This window comes from Gorilla gorilla, chromosome 8 (assembly GCF_029281585.2).
Source record: "Gorilla gorilla gorilla isolate KB3781 chromosome 8, NHGRI_mGorGor1-v2.1_pri, whole genome shotgun sequence".
In the NCBI taxonomy this organism is placed as follows: Eukaryota; Metazoa; Chordata; class Mammalia; order Primates; family Hominidae; genus Gorilla; species Gorilla gorilla.
Window position 1 is genome coordinate 35488645 of NC_073232.2, and position 18416 is coordinate 35507060.

At 42.8% G+C, this 18416-nt stretch overlaps 1 protein-coding gene across 1 annotated transcript in view; it reads left to right on the plus strand.

Moving 5' to 3' along the window:
• The window catches only part of APBB1IP (amyloid beta precursor protein binding family B member 1 interacting protein), a 131179-nt gene that overhangs the window by 65747 nt on the left and 47016 nt on the right, over positions 1 to 18416 (plus strand). The window contains exons 6-8 of the mRNA XM_019035439.4: positions 1725 to 1802; positions 9580 to 9739; positions 11372 to 11493. Coding sequence (XP_018890984.4) covers positions 1725 to 1802; positions 9580 to 9739; positions 11372 to 11493 — 360 coding nt within the window. The remainder of the gene's footprint in view (positions 1 to 1724; positions 1803 to 9579; positions 9740 to 11371; positions 11494 to 18416) is intronic.

Sequence of the window (18416 nt, forward strand, 5' to 3'; positions counted from 1 at the left end):
GAGAATAGAAGACATTCATTATACATTTTCTGAGTAGAGTGAAATTGAATTTTGTTGAACTTGGCAGCCCTGTTCAGTAGGAAAGGTACATCCAGGTATCACTTGTAATGTCATAGTTGGGGAGGGTGTTACAAAGCAGGAAGATGATGGGTGCTTGATATTGATAAATTTCTGAATATTGAAAAACAGACAACTGGAAAGTTTAAATGATCATTATTTGGGATGTTAACTCATAGTATGTCTCTCATAAAAGTAAAAAGAGCACTTTTAAGGATTTTCTTTTTAGAGTAAGCCAAATATTTTAGAGGAGAGTCCAGTTCAATTTCCTGTGGCTTCCACAGTGGTCACACTGTGTCATGATGTTTGGTACTCACAAATAAGACCCTAGGGACCCCGAAAGGTCATACAATGCCTTTTGAATGAACAAATATTGAATATAAATCAAATATTAAATTATACTCTATCACACACAGTGCTCTATTGTGTACTTATTATAGAAAATTTATGTGAAAATGGAGATCAATATAGAACAGAGACTCTTAATGTACGGTCCATGAAGATTTCAAGGGGGCCATGCACCCCCTGAAAGTAAACAAAGTACAAAGCTGAATGGACTTGTGAAGCTTTATGGGCTTTCTTAAAGGGGCTTGTGGCTCAAAAACAATTTGAGAACCACTGCTATAAAAAGATACATGCCTATGTTCAAGTAATTAGAATGTAACCAGAACAGCTCATTTCCTCAACATTATAAATAGAAGAGATACTTAACTTGCAAAAATCAAAGAGCTTTGGGCTCATAAAATACTTCACTCACTTTTCAGCCTGTTCATATGAGCTTGTCAGTGCTTTTGTTTTTTGGTGAATTGTAAGTTTAAATTTCAGTCTCTCGGGCCAGGCATGGTGTCTCACGCCTGTAATCCCAGTACTTTGGGAGGCCGAGGTGGACGGGTCATGAGGTCAGGAGATGGAGACAATCCAGGCTAACACCGTGAAACTCCATCTCTACTACAAATACAAAAAAATTAGCTGGGCGTGGTGGCAGGCGCCTGTAGTCCCAGCTTCTCAGGAGGCTGAGGCAGGAGAATGGCGTGAACCCAGGAGGCGGAGCTTGCAGTGAGCCAAGATCATGCTACTGCACTCCAGCCTGGGCAACAGAGTGAGACTCCGCCTCAGAAAAAAAAAAAATCAGTCTCTCTTAACCTTTGCGGGCATTAAGAACCCCTTTAAGAATCTAATAAAAAATTGGAAATCCCCAAAAAGACATCCTGATCCAAAAGTATGCATATAATTTCAGGGAGTGTTCAAATCCCTGGAGATGTGTCAATCTATAGATTCCTTAGGTCGGATCCCAGTTTGTGAGCCAAGCAGATTTTTGTGGTCTAAATATACGAACCACTGTTAAAGTCATCATTTCATCTTTTAAGTTACCATTCCCAAGCTATAAAGAGTGACTGCCTTCTATATCTTTGAGTTGAAGAATTTTGTTATAGTCATCTAAATTCTGAAAATTGAACGTTTCAGGTGATGGATACCCCATTTATCCAGATGTAATTATTACATTTTCTATGCCTTTAAAAAGTAATTAATAAATTCTGAAAATCAAGCATGTGAAATTTGGTATCTTTTGTTAATAAAACGTAGCTGAGACACTAGCAATGACAGAATTGATTACTCACTGGTATTACTTAATGGACTGTATTGAAGAATATCTTGCCCTTTTCCAGGAAGAGGAAGAAGCCCAAGCCAAGGCTGATAAAATTAAGCTGGCGCTGGAAAAACTGAAGGAGGCCAAGGTTAAGAAGGTGAATCATGAATCCCTTTTGCATGGGGGCAGTTCAGTTAAGGAACTGTGATTATGCTTAATGATAAAAAAACAAAATGAAGCCGGGCGGGGTGGCTCACACCTGTAATCCCAGCACTTTGGGAGGCCAAGGTGGGTGGATCATGAGGTCAGGAGATCGAGACCATTCTGGCTAACATGGCGAAACCCTGTCTCTACTAAAAATGCAAAAAATTAGCTGGGCGTGGTGGCAGGTGCCTGTAGTCCCAGCTACTCGGGAGGCTGAGGAAGGAGAATTTCTTGAACCCAGGAGGTGGAGGTTGCAGTGAGCTGAGATCGAGCCACTGAACTCCAGCCTGGGAGACAGAGTGAGATTCCTTCTCAAAAAAAAAAAAAAAAAAAGAAAAAAAGAAAGAAAATGTTGAATGATACTTTCCAAATAGTTGTAATTTTCAAAAACTTTTAAGGACAAAGATAAGAGTACATAATTGTTCTTTCTATAACATCAGTTAGCTCACTTGTGATTGATAAATAAGGGACTTGTGTTAATATGAATGTAGAGGTTTCCTTGGCTTGTACATGATTTTTTTTTTTTGCTGGCTTATACATGAATTTTCCTGGGAGCTGGAATGGTGGGAGTAGAATTATACCTTCAACAAGAAAGGAAAGGGCCTTTGGCTTGGCTGCTGTACAGGCAGGGGCCCTTTCAGCTCTATCTTAAGAAATTTTAAAACAAGTTTGCACATCCAGGGCTCCCTTCCTTTGAGCTGCCCTCTCCAGGACTTTGCAAAATTCTTGGCTGATAGCAGGTGGCGCCACCTTTGGCGAATGCCTAACTGGGTCAGAGCTCAGCTTCTGTTGGCCTGGCCTCTGCTTTTCCTCAATTGCTCTTGTCCACTTTTCCTATGCCCTGGGGCAGCCGTCAGCCCTGCTGCTGACCTAGATGTCCAAGTTATATCCCAGGGTACCAAATGCTGTTTTTGCTGGTGCTCTGGTTTCAAAATAGGTTTTGAGTAATCTGCCCTTAACCCTACTTTCCTAATAAGCCTGTAAGTTGATCATGCATTTTTTCAGAGTATAGGTTTTTGAAGAACACATGTATTGTATTATAACAGCAGATACAGCTGTATTTAACTTCACTAGAAGAATATACCTAACGATAATAAAGTGTTAATAATAGTTAGGCTGGGCGAGGTGGCTCATGCCTGTAATCCCAACACTTTGGGAGGCTGAGGCGGGCGGATCACCCAAGGTCAGGAGTTTGAGACCAGCCTGGCCAACACGGTGAAACCCTGTCTATACTAAAAGTACAAAAATTAGCTGGACGCAGTGGTGTGCACCTGTAATCCCAGCTACTCAGGAGGCTGAGGCAGGATAATCATTTGAGCCCAGAAAGCGGAGGTTGCCGTGAGCCAAGATTGCACCACTGCATTCCAGCCTGGACTCCAGAGCGAGACTCCATCTCAAAAAAACAAAAGATTAAAAAAAAAAAAAAAGTTAATTTGGTAAAGTAAGGCAAAGATGAAACAGTCTTCATCGTGTTTTGTTTTGAGACAGGGTCTTGTTCTGTCACCCAGGCTGATCATGGCTCACTGCAGCCTTAAACTCCTGGGGTCGAGCAATCCTCCTCCCTCAGCCTTCTGAGTAGCTGGAACCACAAGCATGTACCACCATGCCGGCTGATTTATTTTTATTTTTTGTAGAGTTGAGGCCTCCCTATGTTGCCTAGGCTGGTCTCGGACTCCTAGGCTCAAGCGCGCCACCCATCTCAGCCTCACAAAGTGCTGGGATTACAGGTGTGAGCCACCATGCCTGGCTCTTCATCTGATTTCAACTCCTGAAGCAAATAACATCTCTGAGACTCATTGAGAATTTTCTGCTAAGAGTTGCGTGAATTGTCCTTTTCACATAGGGCTTTACGCTTTCTATTCCCATGGCACCCATCACAGTTCTCTGAATGAAGGTGTTCAATACCTGCCGATGGATGGATATTCAGGAAGTAGTCCTTGGCTACCCCTGGAGCCAGACTTTCAAGGTTCCTCTAGGGGAGTCTTCCCAGATTAGTCTGGTTCCACTCATTCCAAACCTGGAGTGCCCCTTAAGCACTCCAGGCCTGCCCTTGCCTTGGGACCTTAGCACTTTGCAGGTCCTCTGCCTCTTTCCTGGATTCCGAGTAGGTTCGCTGTGCATCTCCTTTAAGTCTTTGGTCACCTTCCTAGCGAGGCCTTTCCTATCTAACACCACATGCACGCATCCCCAGTACTCCCAGTCCTTCCCCCACTTTAGTGTTCACCTCAGTGCTTAACACTACCGTGTGTGTTTGGGGGGGGTGGGGGCAAGGTCTTGCTCTGTCACCCAGGCTGGAGTGCAGTGGTACAATCACAGCTCACTGAAGCCTCAAATTCCTGGGCTCAAGTGATCCTCCCACCCAGCCTCCCAAGTAGCTGAGACTACAGGTATGCAACACCATGGCCCACTATTTTTAAAAATTATTTGTAGAGAAAGGATCTGGCTATGTTGCCCAGGCTGGTCTCAAACTCCTGGCCTCAAGCAATCCTCCCACTTCAGCCTGTCAAAGTTCTGGGATTACAGGTATGTAATAATAGTTAAAATAGTTAATTTGGTAAATTAAGGGAAAGATGAAACAGGCCTGTAATTCCAGCACTTTGGGAGGCTGAGGTGGGAGGATTGCTTCGCCTGGCCTACTTTACTTATCTGTCCTATGTATTGCCCGTATCCCCTCCCCACCACCCCACAGGATCTCCCCCAGGGATCTTTGTCTCTTTTCCCCACCAATGCATCCACATCTCTTAGAATAGGTGCCAGGATCACACAGAGGTGAACAAGTCAAGTGCGGTCCCTGCTTGTGGAGAGTTAGAGTCTAGTTAGACTCTAGCTCTGAACAAAATAAACCAGGAAGAAGTGATAGAGAGTACCCAGGCAACCCTACCAGATGGAACTGGTGCTGAGGAGGCCTCTCTGAGCAGGCAGCCCTGGAGGGAAGGCCTCTGGCCAGAAGCAGTTGGATGCATGTGGGTGTGGTGCTAGGGGGCATTCCCGGCAGAGGGAACAGAGAGTGAAATATGCTCCAGCAAGAATGAGCTCGGGGAGGTAGGGAAAAAAGGAAGAAACTGAGGACAGAGAGGCAGCTGGGAGACACAGGGTCTCATAGGCCCAAGGAGAAGTTTGGGTTGTATTATAAGTGCAATGGGAAACCATTTGAGGGTTTTAAACAGGAGAGTGTAAGATGAATACACAGCTTTTAAAGGTCATAAAGGGCCAGGCACAGAGGCTCACACCTCTAATCTCAGCACTTTGGGAGGCCGAGGCAGGAGGATTGCTTGAGGTCAGGAGTTAAGACCAGCCTGGGCAACATAGCAAGACCCCATCTCCACAAAAATAAAAATTGTTTTTAATTAGCCGGGCATGGCGGTTCACACATGTAGTCCCAGCTACAGGAGGCAGAGGCGGGAGGATCCCTTGAGCCCAGGAGTTCAAGGTTGCAGTGAGCTCTGATCATACCACTGCACTGCAGCCTGGGTGGCAGAGCAAGATCTTGTCTCTAAAATAAATTAATATGGGTCATACTGGCTACTTTGTAGAAAATGGATTGTAGGGGCAAGGTATGAGAGCAGGATTGTAGCACAAAATCTCACACATGGATAAACGTGTAGAATTGATCACACATGGTTGGCAGCTGAGGATGAGCTGTGCTGAGTCATTGACTTTACCTCTCAAGATAAAAAGACAAAAGAAAATGGTAAAAGTAAACTTCCCAATTAGACTATTTCAAACCCCTGGATTATGTATAAAATATATTATTTATGTATTTTCAGAAGGGGAAATGAAAAGAGAAGTAAGTTGTTTCTTAGATTAAAAGATAGAACAACCAGCAGATTCCATTCATTCGCTTCAGCTGGAGACTAAGAGAACAGGAGGAGAGGGCAGGTATTTCCTGCCACATATCAGAAAGTGGGAAAGTGTTGCCATGATTTAGTTTAGATGAATTATAATGGCACACACAAAGCACAAGCTGCCTTGATTCAACAAAGAAGATGGAAAACAGAAGCCCCTCTGATCAGTGAGGAAGGAAAGAAAATTACAAAGACAAGTTACATATTTGCTCTGATTTCAGACACTCCGAATATATTTGTTCTGTGGTGCAGAATATTAAGAAAATAACAGACACGCTCATGCATTAAAAGAATAACTGCAATGTACTCATGCATAGTCTACAACATGTTTTTAAAGGATGGAAATCAAATCTGTCTGTCATACTTTGCCCTCAAGTAGTCTGTGGGCTGTTGACATCATTTTGAATTACAAATGATGTATACAGCTTGTGCTACAAAGATTTTGGAACTAGAAACAGAATCAGACTCATGCATTACTTTTATTGTTTTTTTAAAAATGCCCTGTGACACCAGAGAACAATTCCATTTGTAAATTTTAGTATAGAAGCAAAAAAAAAAAAAACAAAGAAAACCCCACAAAACTGTAAATGATTTAGGTCTCAGATATTTTGTATTTAGCATCTTGCAAAAAAAGAAGAAATTATAAAAAATTATAAAAGCTATAAAATCTTTAATGGATTATTTAAGTTTTTTCACCCTTGAATCACTTTGCCCCATAGTGTAAATATGAAAGTATTTAGCTTGCTAAATCACATAACTCTGATTTAGCTTACTAAATCACATAACTGTGATTTAATGTTATGTGTTGGTATAGAGCTACTCTTTAGCTTGCAAAAGTGAGGGAAGCGGTGAAGAATAGTAAATATAATTTCTTCTTGCTAAACATCACAAGGCTTCTCTTGGTTATGCGTGTGTGTGTGTGTGTTTTCTAAATTCTATAATTGTGGACATTCATGAGTACATGTGGATTAACTCTAGTTTCCAATTTCTGCAAATAAACACCTTTAATCATTGCCAAATTATGTGGTTTAGTATTTTTTCTCCGTATGTATGTTTTTATAGAACATAAAAAACAGCAACATATGTTTTATTTTCTTAAGAATTCCTAAGCAGGATTGAGATGTAGTCAAACATCATTAATCTTTCCATCAGGAACATTAAATTTTCTAAGCCTTAACATTGGTAGTGTGTCTTAGCACATGTAGCTACTTTACAGCAGTAATTCTCAGCAGAGAGCAGCAAGTACACCTTCCACAGAAAATAAATCCTAGTAAAGACTGCTATTTGAAGAATTTCTCTATTTCCATGCAACCCTCCATGACTCATTTCTAAGGTCAGATGAATGGATCTTTGACACCTACCATTTATAGTTGGGCCTACCATTTTATCATCAAAAGACAAATACAGGGAAAAAGCAACTATCCAACTACAGATGTCTGGGCTAGAGATTTTCAAGGGGGAAAAAAAAAGTGTTCTTTAGGAAACCCTGGGATAAGGCTCTGATTTAAATTGTCCCTGGAGGAAGAAAGCATTTTGACTGCCCCATGTCTACATTTTGATCTTGGGGGTGTATGTGAATGTTGGAAATAGAAGGTATTACATGATTGCTTCAACTTGTGGTTGCTGCCTGCAACTCACCCAAATGGTTACCACCACACACCCTTCCATTGCTATCAGTAACTCTGCAGAACCATCTACAGGAACTACACTCTTCAACCTGTTAACTATAAAGTGTTAGGAAAGAATAAAGCTACAGCCAGCCATACAACCCTGGTTGTACTCTATCTCATCTGATCTCAGAAGCTAGACAGGGTTAGGTCTGGTTAGTACTTGGGTGAGAGGTAGGAATGGGACAGAACCTGGCTGCTCAGAACCTAATCCAAACTTGTGGAGAGAAGGAAATGTTACCAAATTTATGGTTTCTCTCTCCTTTTTCAGTCCATCTAATCACTTTTTTAATAACAATGAGTCTTATCGGTGAATAACCGGGACCAACCGTTAAGCTCATATGCTACAAATACACAGGTATCAAAGAAAATCCAAAGCCTAGCTGCATAACTTCAAGAATTAATTCTGTTACATTACATGAAAATTACAGTCTCTCTAACGAATAAAATCTTTTTTGTTGTTGTTGTTTTCTTTTCTTTTTTTGAGACAGAGTCTCGCTCCACCCCCCATGCTGGAGTGCAGTGCTGCAATCTTGGCTCACTGCAACCTCTGCCTCCCAGTTTCAAGCGATTCTCCTGCCTCAGCCTCCTGAGCAGCTGGGATTACAGGCACATGCCACCACGCCTGGCTAACTTCTGTATTTTTAGTAAAGACGGGGTTTCATCATGTTGGTCAGGCTGGTCTTGAACTCCTGACCTCATGATCTGTCCACCTCAGCCTCCCAAAGTGCTGGGATAAGAGGCGTGAGCCACCTTGCCCGGCTGAATCAGATGTTTTAATAACTTTGACAACTTGCCTAGAAAAAGTCAAGGATATTCTGTGTTTTTACTGAAGATAAGTAAATGCAGCTTCCTCCAAACCTACAGATTTGGAATGAGATTACTACCAGTTTTATTGTGAATTTAATTCAGTAGAATATTTTGAAAATGGAATAAAAAGTAAATTAGGGGCTGGATACAGTGGCTCATGCCTGTAATCCCAGCACTTTAGGCCGGTGAGGCAGGAGAATTGCTTGAGGCCAGGAGTTTGAAACCAACATGGGCAACATAGTGAGACTTTGCCTCTACAAAAAAATGAACAAAAATTAGCTGGGTGTGGTGGTGCACACCTGTGGTCCCAACCACTCAGGAGGCTGAAGTGGGAGGATCAGTTGAGCCCAGGAGGTTGAGGCTACAGTAACCCAAGATGACACCACTGCACTCCAGCCTAGGCAACAGAGCAAGACCCTGTCACACACACACACACACAAATGAAAATTAGATTTATCATGTGCCTGCAAAACAGCTTATTTCTCAGTCTACATTCATTTCACTTAATCCAGCTCTGATCTCAAATGTGCCCTGCTGTAACTATCTGTCTCTCAGTGGGGCCCCCTCAGTGATACCGTGTTAACATATGCTCTGTGGACCTTTAGAGAATTGTAGATTAACCAACTTGGTCTTATTTGGTGTCTTCAGACTCTTGGGTTGCATGAAATGGGACTCAACTCCAGCTAAGCAAAAGAGAAGAGTTTATTATAAAGAAACAGGTGGCCAGGTGTGGTGGCTCACACCTGTGATCCCCGCACTTTGGGAGGCCGAGTTGGTTGGTCACTTGAAGTCAGGAGTTCAAGACCAGCCTGGCTAACATGGTGAAACGCCATCTCCACTGGAAAAAAAAAAAAAATTAGCTGGGCATGGTAGCAGGCACCTGTAATCCCAACTACTAGGAAGGCTGAGACAAGAGAATCACTCAAACCCAGGAAGCAAAGGTGGCAGTGAGCTGAGATCACGCCACTGCACTCCAGCCTGGGCAACAGAGCAAGAATCCATCTCAAAATAATAATAATAATAAAGATACAGGCATAGCTTTTAATCTAGAAAAGTTTCTGGGCTCCAGGATGGAATGAGAACAAGGGAAAGATTATTGGGAAAGAAAGAAGCTAACACTTTTTTTGTTCTGTTGTTTTCTGTCTCTCCCGCCAGACTGCCTGTCTCTGAAGGCTAGACAAGGACTGTGTTTATTATCTGTTTTCTATTTTTGTGAATTGTTTTCTCCACCTCTATAATCCTAGCACCTAAAACAAGTGCTTGGCATGCAAGTTAGTTTAGATGGAGCAAGTTCACCAAAAACATTCTTACAGAACTTTGCAGAAACAATAGCAACTTTGAAACCCTCATCTTAGTAGCCTTCTCCAGTTGCTGAAATTTACTGGCTGCCCCATGGTTCTATCCTCAGCTCGTCGTCAAGGTGCACATGAATGATAACAGCACAAAGTCACTGATGGTGGATGAGCGGCAGCTGGCCCGAGATGTTCTGGACAACCTTTTCGAGAAAACTCATTGTGACTGCAATGTAGACTGGTGTCTTTATGAAATCTACCCGGAGCTACAAATTGGTAAGTCCCATCCCCAGCAATGGGCTGTACTCCAAAAACCTTGTGGGTTTGCTGTATAATGGGCTTGGGTTTATTCTTTTTTTCTCTTTAATTTTATATAAAAAATAGACACGTGCTCTCACTATGCTGCCCAGGCTGATCTCAAAATCCTGTGCTCAAGCGATCCTCCCACCTGGGCCTCCCAAAGTGCTGGGATTACAGGTGTGAGCCACTGCGCCTGGCCTGGTTCATCCTTGAGAAGACTTTGGTTCAAGGCTTTCAATTCCCTTATATGAGATTTAGTGCTTGACTCTTCATTTCATTGTAGTGAAGAACTTGGATTCTAGCAGGTGGTGGCCAGACCTTGGGGGATATAAGCACTATTACTGCTGCTTCTCTAGTGGTTCCATAAGGGAAAGAGAGTGGCTGGATGATACTTACTAAGATGCTGCATGCTTAATAAGCTGAGCAGGTGGCAGGAAAGCCTGGGTATCTGTTGGCTAATGCCCCTTTGGTGGTTGCTTCCTTAACCGACCATAACCCTGCCATAGCCTCCCACAAGTGCTCATTTCCCCTTCCTCCCTCCCCACTGGCTTAGTCTCTGATGCTTTGTCTAGTGGAAGAGTTTCAGCCTCAGTGCAAAGAACAGTTGGTAGACATTGATGGAATTTTTCAAAAGTGGAAAAAAAGGTTAACTGAAGATATACTGTTACTTATTCTTGGTGGTGGTGGTGGTGTTGAGACAGGGTCTTGCTCTATCACCGAGGCTACAGTGCAATGGCGCAATCACGGGTCACTGCAGCCTCGAGCTCCTGGGCTCAAGCACTCCTCCTGCCTCTGCATCCCGAGTAGCTGGGACTATAGGCACACATCATCATATTTCTCATTTTTAATAATGGGACAGTCATCCCTCAGGAGAGCTGGGTGGGATGGAGAATTGCCTGTGCTGGAAGCTTTGGGAGCAATTTTTTTTCTGGATAAGATGGTTTACACTAAAGCAGTCCCTTAAATTTCTCTTCAATTCTGTGAGTCAAGGGAAGAAATGAAAGCCTTTCTTTATGTTTTAATTCAAGCATTCACACATTGCTTTTAGAGTGTTAAGGAGTGATGTTTTAGAGTACACACTGGCTCTCACAATTTCATTCAAAGTGTTTCCCCAGTCATTGACTGATTGTCCACCTCACGTAGAATGTTTGCCACCATCTGGGACTATTTAAAGTAAAAAATGTCGATATGAAAAAAGTATGTATCTGGGTACACTGGCATATGCCTGTAGGCTGAGCTACTTGGGAGGGTGAGGCAGGAGGATTGCTTGAGCCTTGAGCCTGTGAATAGCCACTGCACTCCAGCCTGGACAACACAGTGAGACCCCATCTCTTAAACAAAATGAAAGAAAAAAAGAAATAAGTGTGACAGCTGCCCATTGTCACTGTGTTATGGGTTTTTTCATCTTGTTTATAATGGAAGATAACTTGAAGACAATGAAAGGGAAACATAATAGAAATGTTACAGTGTGGCATCATGTGAGAATTATTAATAAGAATCCTAGGCACCTGATGAAAGTCATGAAGCATTAACTCAATAATAGCTTGTTTCTCACTTGGAAACCCTGATGTCTTGGGTCTGAAAGAATACCTTTTCTTATTTCATCAGAGAGGTTTTTTGAAGACCATGAAAATGTTGTTGAAGTCTTATCAGACTGGACAAGAGACACAGAAAATAAAATACTATTTTTGGAGAAAGAGGAGAAATATGCTGTATTTAAAAACCCCCAGGTAAGATGATCTGCATATTGTTAAACCCTATAAAGTACGAAGGATTTTTTTTTTTTTTTTTGAGACGCAGTCTCAAAGGCTGGAGATGGAGTCTGAAAGGCTGGAGACAGAGTCTCGAAGGCTGGAGTGCAGTGGCGTGATCTTGGCTCACTACAACCTCCGCCTCCTGGGTTCAAGCAATTCTCCTGCCTCAGCCTCTCCAGTAGCTGGGACTACAGGCATGGGCCACCAGGCCCAGCTAACTGTTTTGCATTTTTTAGTAGAGACAGGGTTTCACCATGTTGGCCAGGATGGTCTTGATCTCCTGACCTCGTGATCTGCCCACCTCAGGCTCCCAAAGTGCTAGGATTACAGGCGTGAGCCACTGCGCCCAGCCAAGGACTTTTTTTAATGTCACCTGTATACTAACCAAACCATTCATTGTCTCACAAAATATCACAAATATATTATTTTCAAATAAACACAAACTCAACTCTTAAGCTATATGTACACTAACAGTCCTTTGAAGGATTCAGAAAGGAAAGAATCCATTTTGCTTTTTTTCATTCCAAATCCAAAACCTATCTCTCTGTGGTTGTCTCATCCTCTTCTGTCCCTGTTTCTGTGTGGCTGTATTAATCCAATATATCTTCATGCACTCACTGTTGGTTCTTCCTGCTTCTTGCTTGAAAGATGCTCTTTTCTTTGTTGTTTGTATTTGGTGCTTATATTTGCTAGGAAAACTAAAAGGACCACCTAGAAAATGTGCAATTTATTGTGATTTTGTTGCAAACAATTTGTGCAAGTAAAAAGCATAAATTTATATTTGTTCTTCTTTTCATATTTGTTCATATTGGTTGTTCATATTTGAAAATGCTTCCTTCAAGTCATGTGAACAAGCATGTCCAGGCTTTTTCCCAACTGTGGCCTCAAGCAACTATAATTGTGTGAGGGTCATTACTTTCTTTTTAAAAATCAAAGAATGTTAAAGGTGAAGAAGTTCCTCTCCATTTTCCAGACACCTTTCCCTTTTACAGGTTAAAAAAAAAAAAAAAGTGTCATATCACTAGAGGGAGAATTAGGGCAGCTTCCTTGCGGGAAAATTTCTCCTATAAATGCTATTTTCTGGGTCTTCCCTAGGTTGTATGGTGGCTGACTGACAGCACAACAATTAAATAGTATTAAAAGTACAAAGTTTTTCACCCATAACTACCTTCAATGCCATGCTTTTTTCTTTTTTTCTTTTTTTTTTTTTGTTAGACAAAGCCATGCTCTGTTGCCAGGCTGGAGTGCAGTGGTGCAATCTCGGCTCACTGAAACCTCTGCCTCCCGGGTTCAGGTGATTCCCCTGCCTCAGCCTCCCAAGTAGCTGGGACTACAGGCGCATGACACCACCCCCGGCTAATTTTTTTTTTCTTTTTTTTGTATTTTAGTAGAGATGGGGTTTCACCGTGTTGGCCAGGATGATCTTGATCTCCTGACCTCATGATCCGCCCGCCTTGGCCTCCCAAAGTGCTGGGATTACAGGTGTGAGCCACTGCACCCAGCCCAATGGCATGCTTTAACAACTGCATTAGTGAGGGTACCATCTAAGTTGCTGTAGCAAACAGACTCTTAAATCAGTGGTTCAAACAAGCTACAAGCTTATTTCTCTCTCACGCACTGGTCCAGCCACAGGTAGATAGACCTAGTAGAATGGCTCTGCCATTTTCAATATGTGGTTTCCATCTTTGGTTCCATGTTAGCTTTTCCGCCTCGCCATTTTCCAGTCCATATGAAGTGAGGGAAGAGCCGGGGAAATGCACATTCAGATTTATGCTTCCATCCCATTGGCCAGAAATTAGTTCCATAATGACACTGAGCTACAAGAAAAGCTGAGAAATGTAGTGTCTATCTGAACAACCATATGCACAGCTAAAACTAGGGAGTTACATTCAGGGCCACCACTTTGCATAACTCCTCCATGAGGCACCTTTCCCCTTGAATCTATAAAAATAATGCCCAAGAGTCATGCAACATGGCTATGCTATTGTATAACTAAGAGAAGGAATAGCTATTGTATAACTAAGATTAGCCATGGTGGGAGAGCCAGAGATTACCTCCATACCCCTTTAGGCTGGATCAGAGATTACCTCCATACCCCTTTAGGCTGGATCAGAGATTACCACCATACCCCTTTAGGCTGGATCAGAGATTACCTCCATACCCCTTTAGGCTGGATCAGAGATTACCTCCATATCCCATTAGGCTGGATCAGAGATTATCTCCATACCCATTTAGGCTGGATTAGGGATTACCTCCATATCCCTTTAGGCTGGATCTAGAAACCAAGTTGACACCAGGGAGATTAACAAGAGGAAAGTATACACATTTTTATCAGTTTTACATCTACATGGGGATCTTCACAAGAGTCAAGTCTAAAGAAGTGGCCGAGGCAAGATGCTTCTATACTTTTTAAACAAATAATAAATTTGAAAAAAAAATGACAGAACGAAGGGAATCTGGCTAGGGGCAGTAAAGTTTCTAGGGGAGTGTAAACTGGAAAGTCTCTGTGACAGGTCTCAATCAGTTTAGAAGTTTCTTTTGCCAAGGCTTAAGGACATGCCCGAAGAAAACAAACAAACAAACAAACAAACAGAATCACAGAAACAGTCTGTGGTCTGTGCCCTTCTCCAAAGATGAATTTGAGGGCTTCAATATTTAAAGGGGATGCCAGGCATGGTGGCTCTCGCCTGTAATCCAGCACTTTGGGACGCTGAGGCAGGTGGATCACTCGAGGTCAGGAGTTTGACCAACATAGAGAAACCCCATCTCTACTAAAAATATAAAACTTAGCCGGGCATGGTGGTGGGGTCCTGTAATCTCAGCTACTTGGGAGGCTGAGGAAGGGAGAATTGCTTGGACCCAGGAGGCGGAGGATGCAGTAAGCCGAGATAGCACCACTGCACTTCAACCTGGGTGACAGAGCAAGACTCCATCTCAAAAAAAAAAAAAAAAAGTAAAGCGGAAAAGTCAAGGAGGGGAAAGAGGGAGGGGTGTGGTAACGCACACATTGCAAGAGAAAAGGAGCAGGTAGGGGAAGAGTGAATGGCTGTATTCCTCTCGCGCTCAGTAAGTTGGAACTTCACAGAAGATAAGATGAACATAGAGTTGCTCCCTGTGGAGATATTTAACCTTTTATTTGTAGCTGTCTGTTTAGGAACAAAAGGGAAGGCAGCGTCTTGCATGACTCAGCTTTCAGCTTACTTTATTCCTTTTGGCAGCGTGAACTGGGGTCCTGCGTTTTTATTTTCCTTTCACTAGAGGGCATCACCAGAAGATATATGGGGGGAGATAAGGGTTACTTTATCTATAATGGAAGATAAGGATTCCTTTGTTGAGTATATTTATTCAGCTCCTTTGCAGCCCCGTTCCCAGTCTCTGGTGATAAGGGCTATTTTCTCGCCCCGAAATGCTGAGGGTTCCCCTCCCAGAGGAATCTTGATGGCTTGCTGCCTGCAGGAAGAGGAGGTCAGCTCACCCTTTCTGGAACCGCAGTTTCTCCAATGTTTTCAACTAGAAGTAATCAGTGCACCAATCTAGCATTTTTGGGGATGGCATGTCTTTCAGTCCTTCAGTGGGCATCTGCAGTTTGCCATGGTAACTAATGAACTAGTGCACATATCATAATGGTACACTCTGAATTTTTACAAAGTGAACCAACCCGTGTAATTACCACCCACATGAAGATAACAGAGCATTCAGGGAGTTGCAGCGGCCTTCCTCCTGGCCCTTCCCAGTCCTTACTACCCATTACAAAGGTCGTCATGATTCTAGCCTCTATCTCCTTATCACTTCCTCTTTTTGAACCTTATATATGAAATGGAATTATATCACAGTACTTCTTTCTTTTTGAGACAGGGTCTTGCTCTGTTGCCCAGCCAGATCTTGCAGTGGCACGATCATGGCTCACTGCAACCTCCACCTTGCAGGCTGAAGTAAGCCTCCCACCTCAGCCACCAGAGTAGCCGGAAACACAGGCACAGGCCATCACACCCGGCCAAGTTTTGTTTTTGTTTTTTTGAGAGACAGGCTCTCACCATGTTGCCCAGGTTGGTTTTGTTTAGCTTTGCTTTGGCTCAACTCTCATTCATGGTATTGCCCATAGCACTAGCTTATTCTTCTTCACTGTTAGAATTCCATTGTGTGACTATACCAAAACCTATTTATCCATTGTCTTGCTGATGGATATTTGACTTGTTTCTAGCGTGGGGCTTTAACAAGTAATGCTGTTGGGGGCATTCTTATACAGTACATGTCTTTTGTTGGACACGTGTAGACATTTCTCTTGCATGTATACCTATAGGTGCAATTGCTGGACCACAGGTTGTGCATATGCTTAGTTTTATTTTTTTATTTTATTTCATTTTTGGGATTGAGTCTTGCTCTGTCACCCAGGCTGGAGTACAGTGGTGCAATCTAGGCTCACTGCAACTTCTGCCTCCTGGGTTCAAACGATTCTCCTGTCTCAGCCTCCTGCACAGCTGGGATCACAGGCAACCACCACCATGCCTGGCTAATTTTTGTATTTTTAGTAGAGGCAGGGTTTCACCATGTTGGCCAGACTGGTCTTGAGCTCCACCTCATGTGATCTGCCTGCCTCAGCCTCCCAAAGTGCTGGGATTACAGGCATGAGCCACCGCACCCAGCCTATTTTTTTTTTTTTTTAAAGAGTCCTTCTGTCACTCAGGCTGGAATGCAGTGACACAATCTCAGCTCACTGCAACCTCCACCTCCCTGGCTCAAGTGATTCTCTGGCCTCAGCCTCCCGAGTAGCTGGGACTACAGGCACTCACCACCACACCTGGCTAGTTTTGGTATTTTTAGTAGAGACGGGGTTTCACCATGTTAGCCAGGCTGGTAATATGTTTAGTTATAGTAGATACTGCCAAGCAGCTTCCACACAGATTCTATGACTTAGCCTCCCATTAACATTGTATGAGAATTCCTATTGTTCCAGATCCTTGATAGCCTTTGGTGTTACCATTAGTTTTTAAATTTTATCCATTCTGGGGGTTTGTAGTGGCATCTTCTGTGGTTTTAAGTTGAATTTTCCTGATGCCAGTGATTGTAGCATCTTGTCAAATGTTTATTATCCATTTGAATACCCGCTTTTGTGAAGTGCCTGCTCAAATCCTTTGCCATGATTCCCAGTCTCTCACCCTAGACTAAGCATCAACAAATGCCCTGAGGGGAAGTGTGGCTTTCTGGAGACCTGAACACCACTTCATGGTTCACTTCTGTCTTAGATCTTGACCTCTTGCATCCTAATTGCTTCAATAGCTCTCTAATGCCTTCACACAGATTTTTTGTTAAATCCAGCATTTCTAGCTGTTTTGTCTACAGCAAGCTACTTGTATTGGGCCATTCTCACACTGCTATAAAGAAATACCTGAGACTAGGTAATTTATAAAGAAAAGATGTTTATTTGGGAGGCTGAGGCGGGTGGATCACCTAAGATCAGGAGTTCGAGACCAGCCCGGCCAACGTGATGAAACCCTGTCTCTACTAAAAATACAAAAATTAGCCAGACATGGTGGGGGTGGGGTGGGGTTGGGGGCATCTGTAATCTCAGCTACTAGGGAGTCTGAGGCAGGAGAATCACTTGAACCCAGGAGACAGAGATTGCAGTGAGCCAAGATCGTGCCACTGCACTCCAGCCTGGGCAAGAAGAGCAAAACTCCATCTCAAAAAGAAAAAAATAAAAGAGGTTTAATGGGCTCATGGTTCTGCAAGCTGTACAGGAAGCATGGTGGCATCTGCTTCTGGGGAGGCCTCAGGAAACTTTCAATCATGGCAGAGGGTAAAGCGGAAGGAGAGTGAGCACCTCACATGGCTGGGGCAGGAGGAAGAGAGAGAAGGGGCATGCAACATGCTTTTAAACAACCAGATCTCCTAAGAACTCTATCATGAGACAGCACTAAGGACGTGGTGCTAAACTGTTAGAAATTGCCTCCTACCAGGCCCGACTTCCAACACTGGGGATTACAATTAGAGATGAAATTTGGGCCAGGCCATGAATCCAAACATTACTACTGTACCATAGCGGGAAGCAGAAATTCTCCTCATGAATTATTTTGCACAAGAATATGTTCTTAAAAGCCAACTTTTATACATTCTCCTAATCTATAATCAAATTTAAAGACCAAAATTGAAGTGGAGGCAATTTTGAAGTGGCCAATTTTAAGTAAATGTATTTCCATTTTCTCAGTGTTTGAGTCTATCTTCTGGCCAGTGCTCTGCATACATAGTGGCTTCTGCCTGCTGACCTTAGAGTGAGAGAAGCAGGCTGTGACCATTCTCATTGATGTCATGGCTTCTAAAAGGGAGGCTTTGTAATTTTGAAATACCTAAAGTCTTCTTGTCTAAGCCCTGTGCTAATACCCTTTGATTGTTTAAAGCTGGGCACAGTGGCTCATGCCTGTAATTCCAGATGCTTAATTAGGAAGGAATTCCAAAAGGACTTTGAGAGGACGAGGCAAGGGAATTGCTTGAGCACAAGATGTCAAGACCAGCCTGGGCAACATGGTTGTTATAAAAGTGAGCTCAGCTTGCTCTTGCTGCCTTTTTCATGCCTGCTTACTTGCTTTCTGCTTTTCCACCATGTTATGACACAGTATGAAAGCCCTCCTCAGAAGCTTCCACCATGTCCTTGGACTTTCCAACCTCCAGAACCATGAACCAAATAAACTTATTTTCCTTATAAATTACCCACTGTCTGGCATTCTGCTATAGCAACAGAAAACAGACTAAGACAGATTAATACTTATTTGCAGCTTAATTAAGAAAGAGCTTACCTGGCCCAGAATATCAGTTTTTCTGGAAAATTATCAAACTGTAAAAACCTCTTTAAAATTTCATTCTTAAAGTACCAATACTGAAGTCTTCAATACTTAACAGAGGTC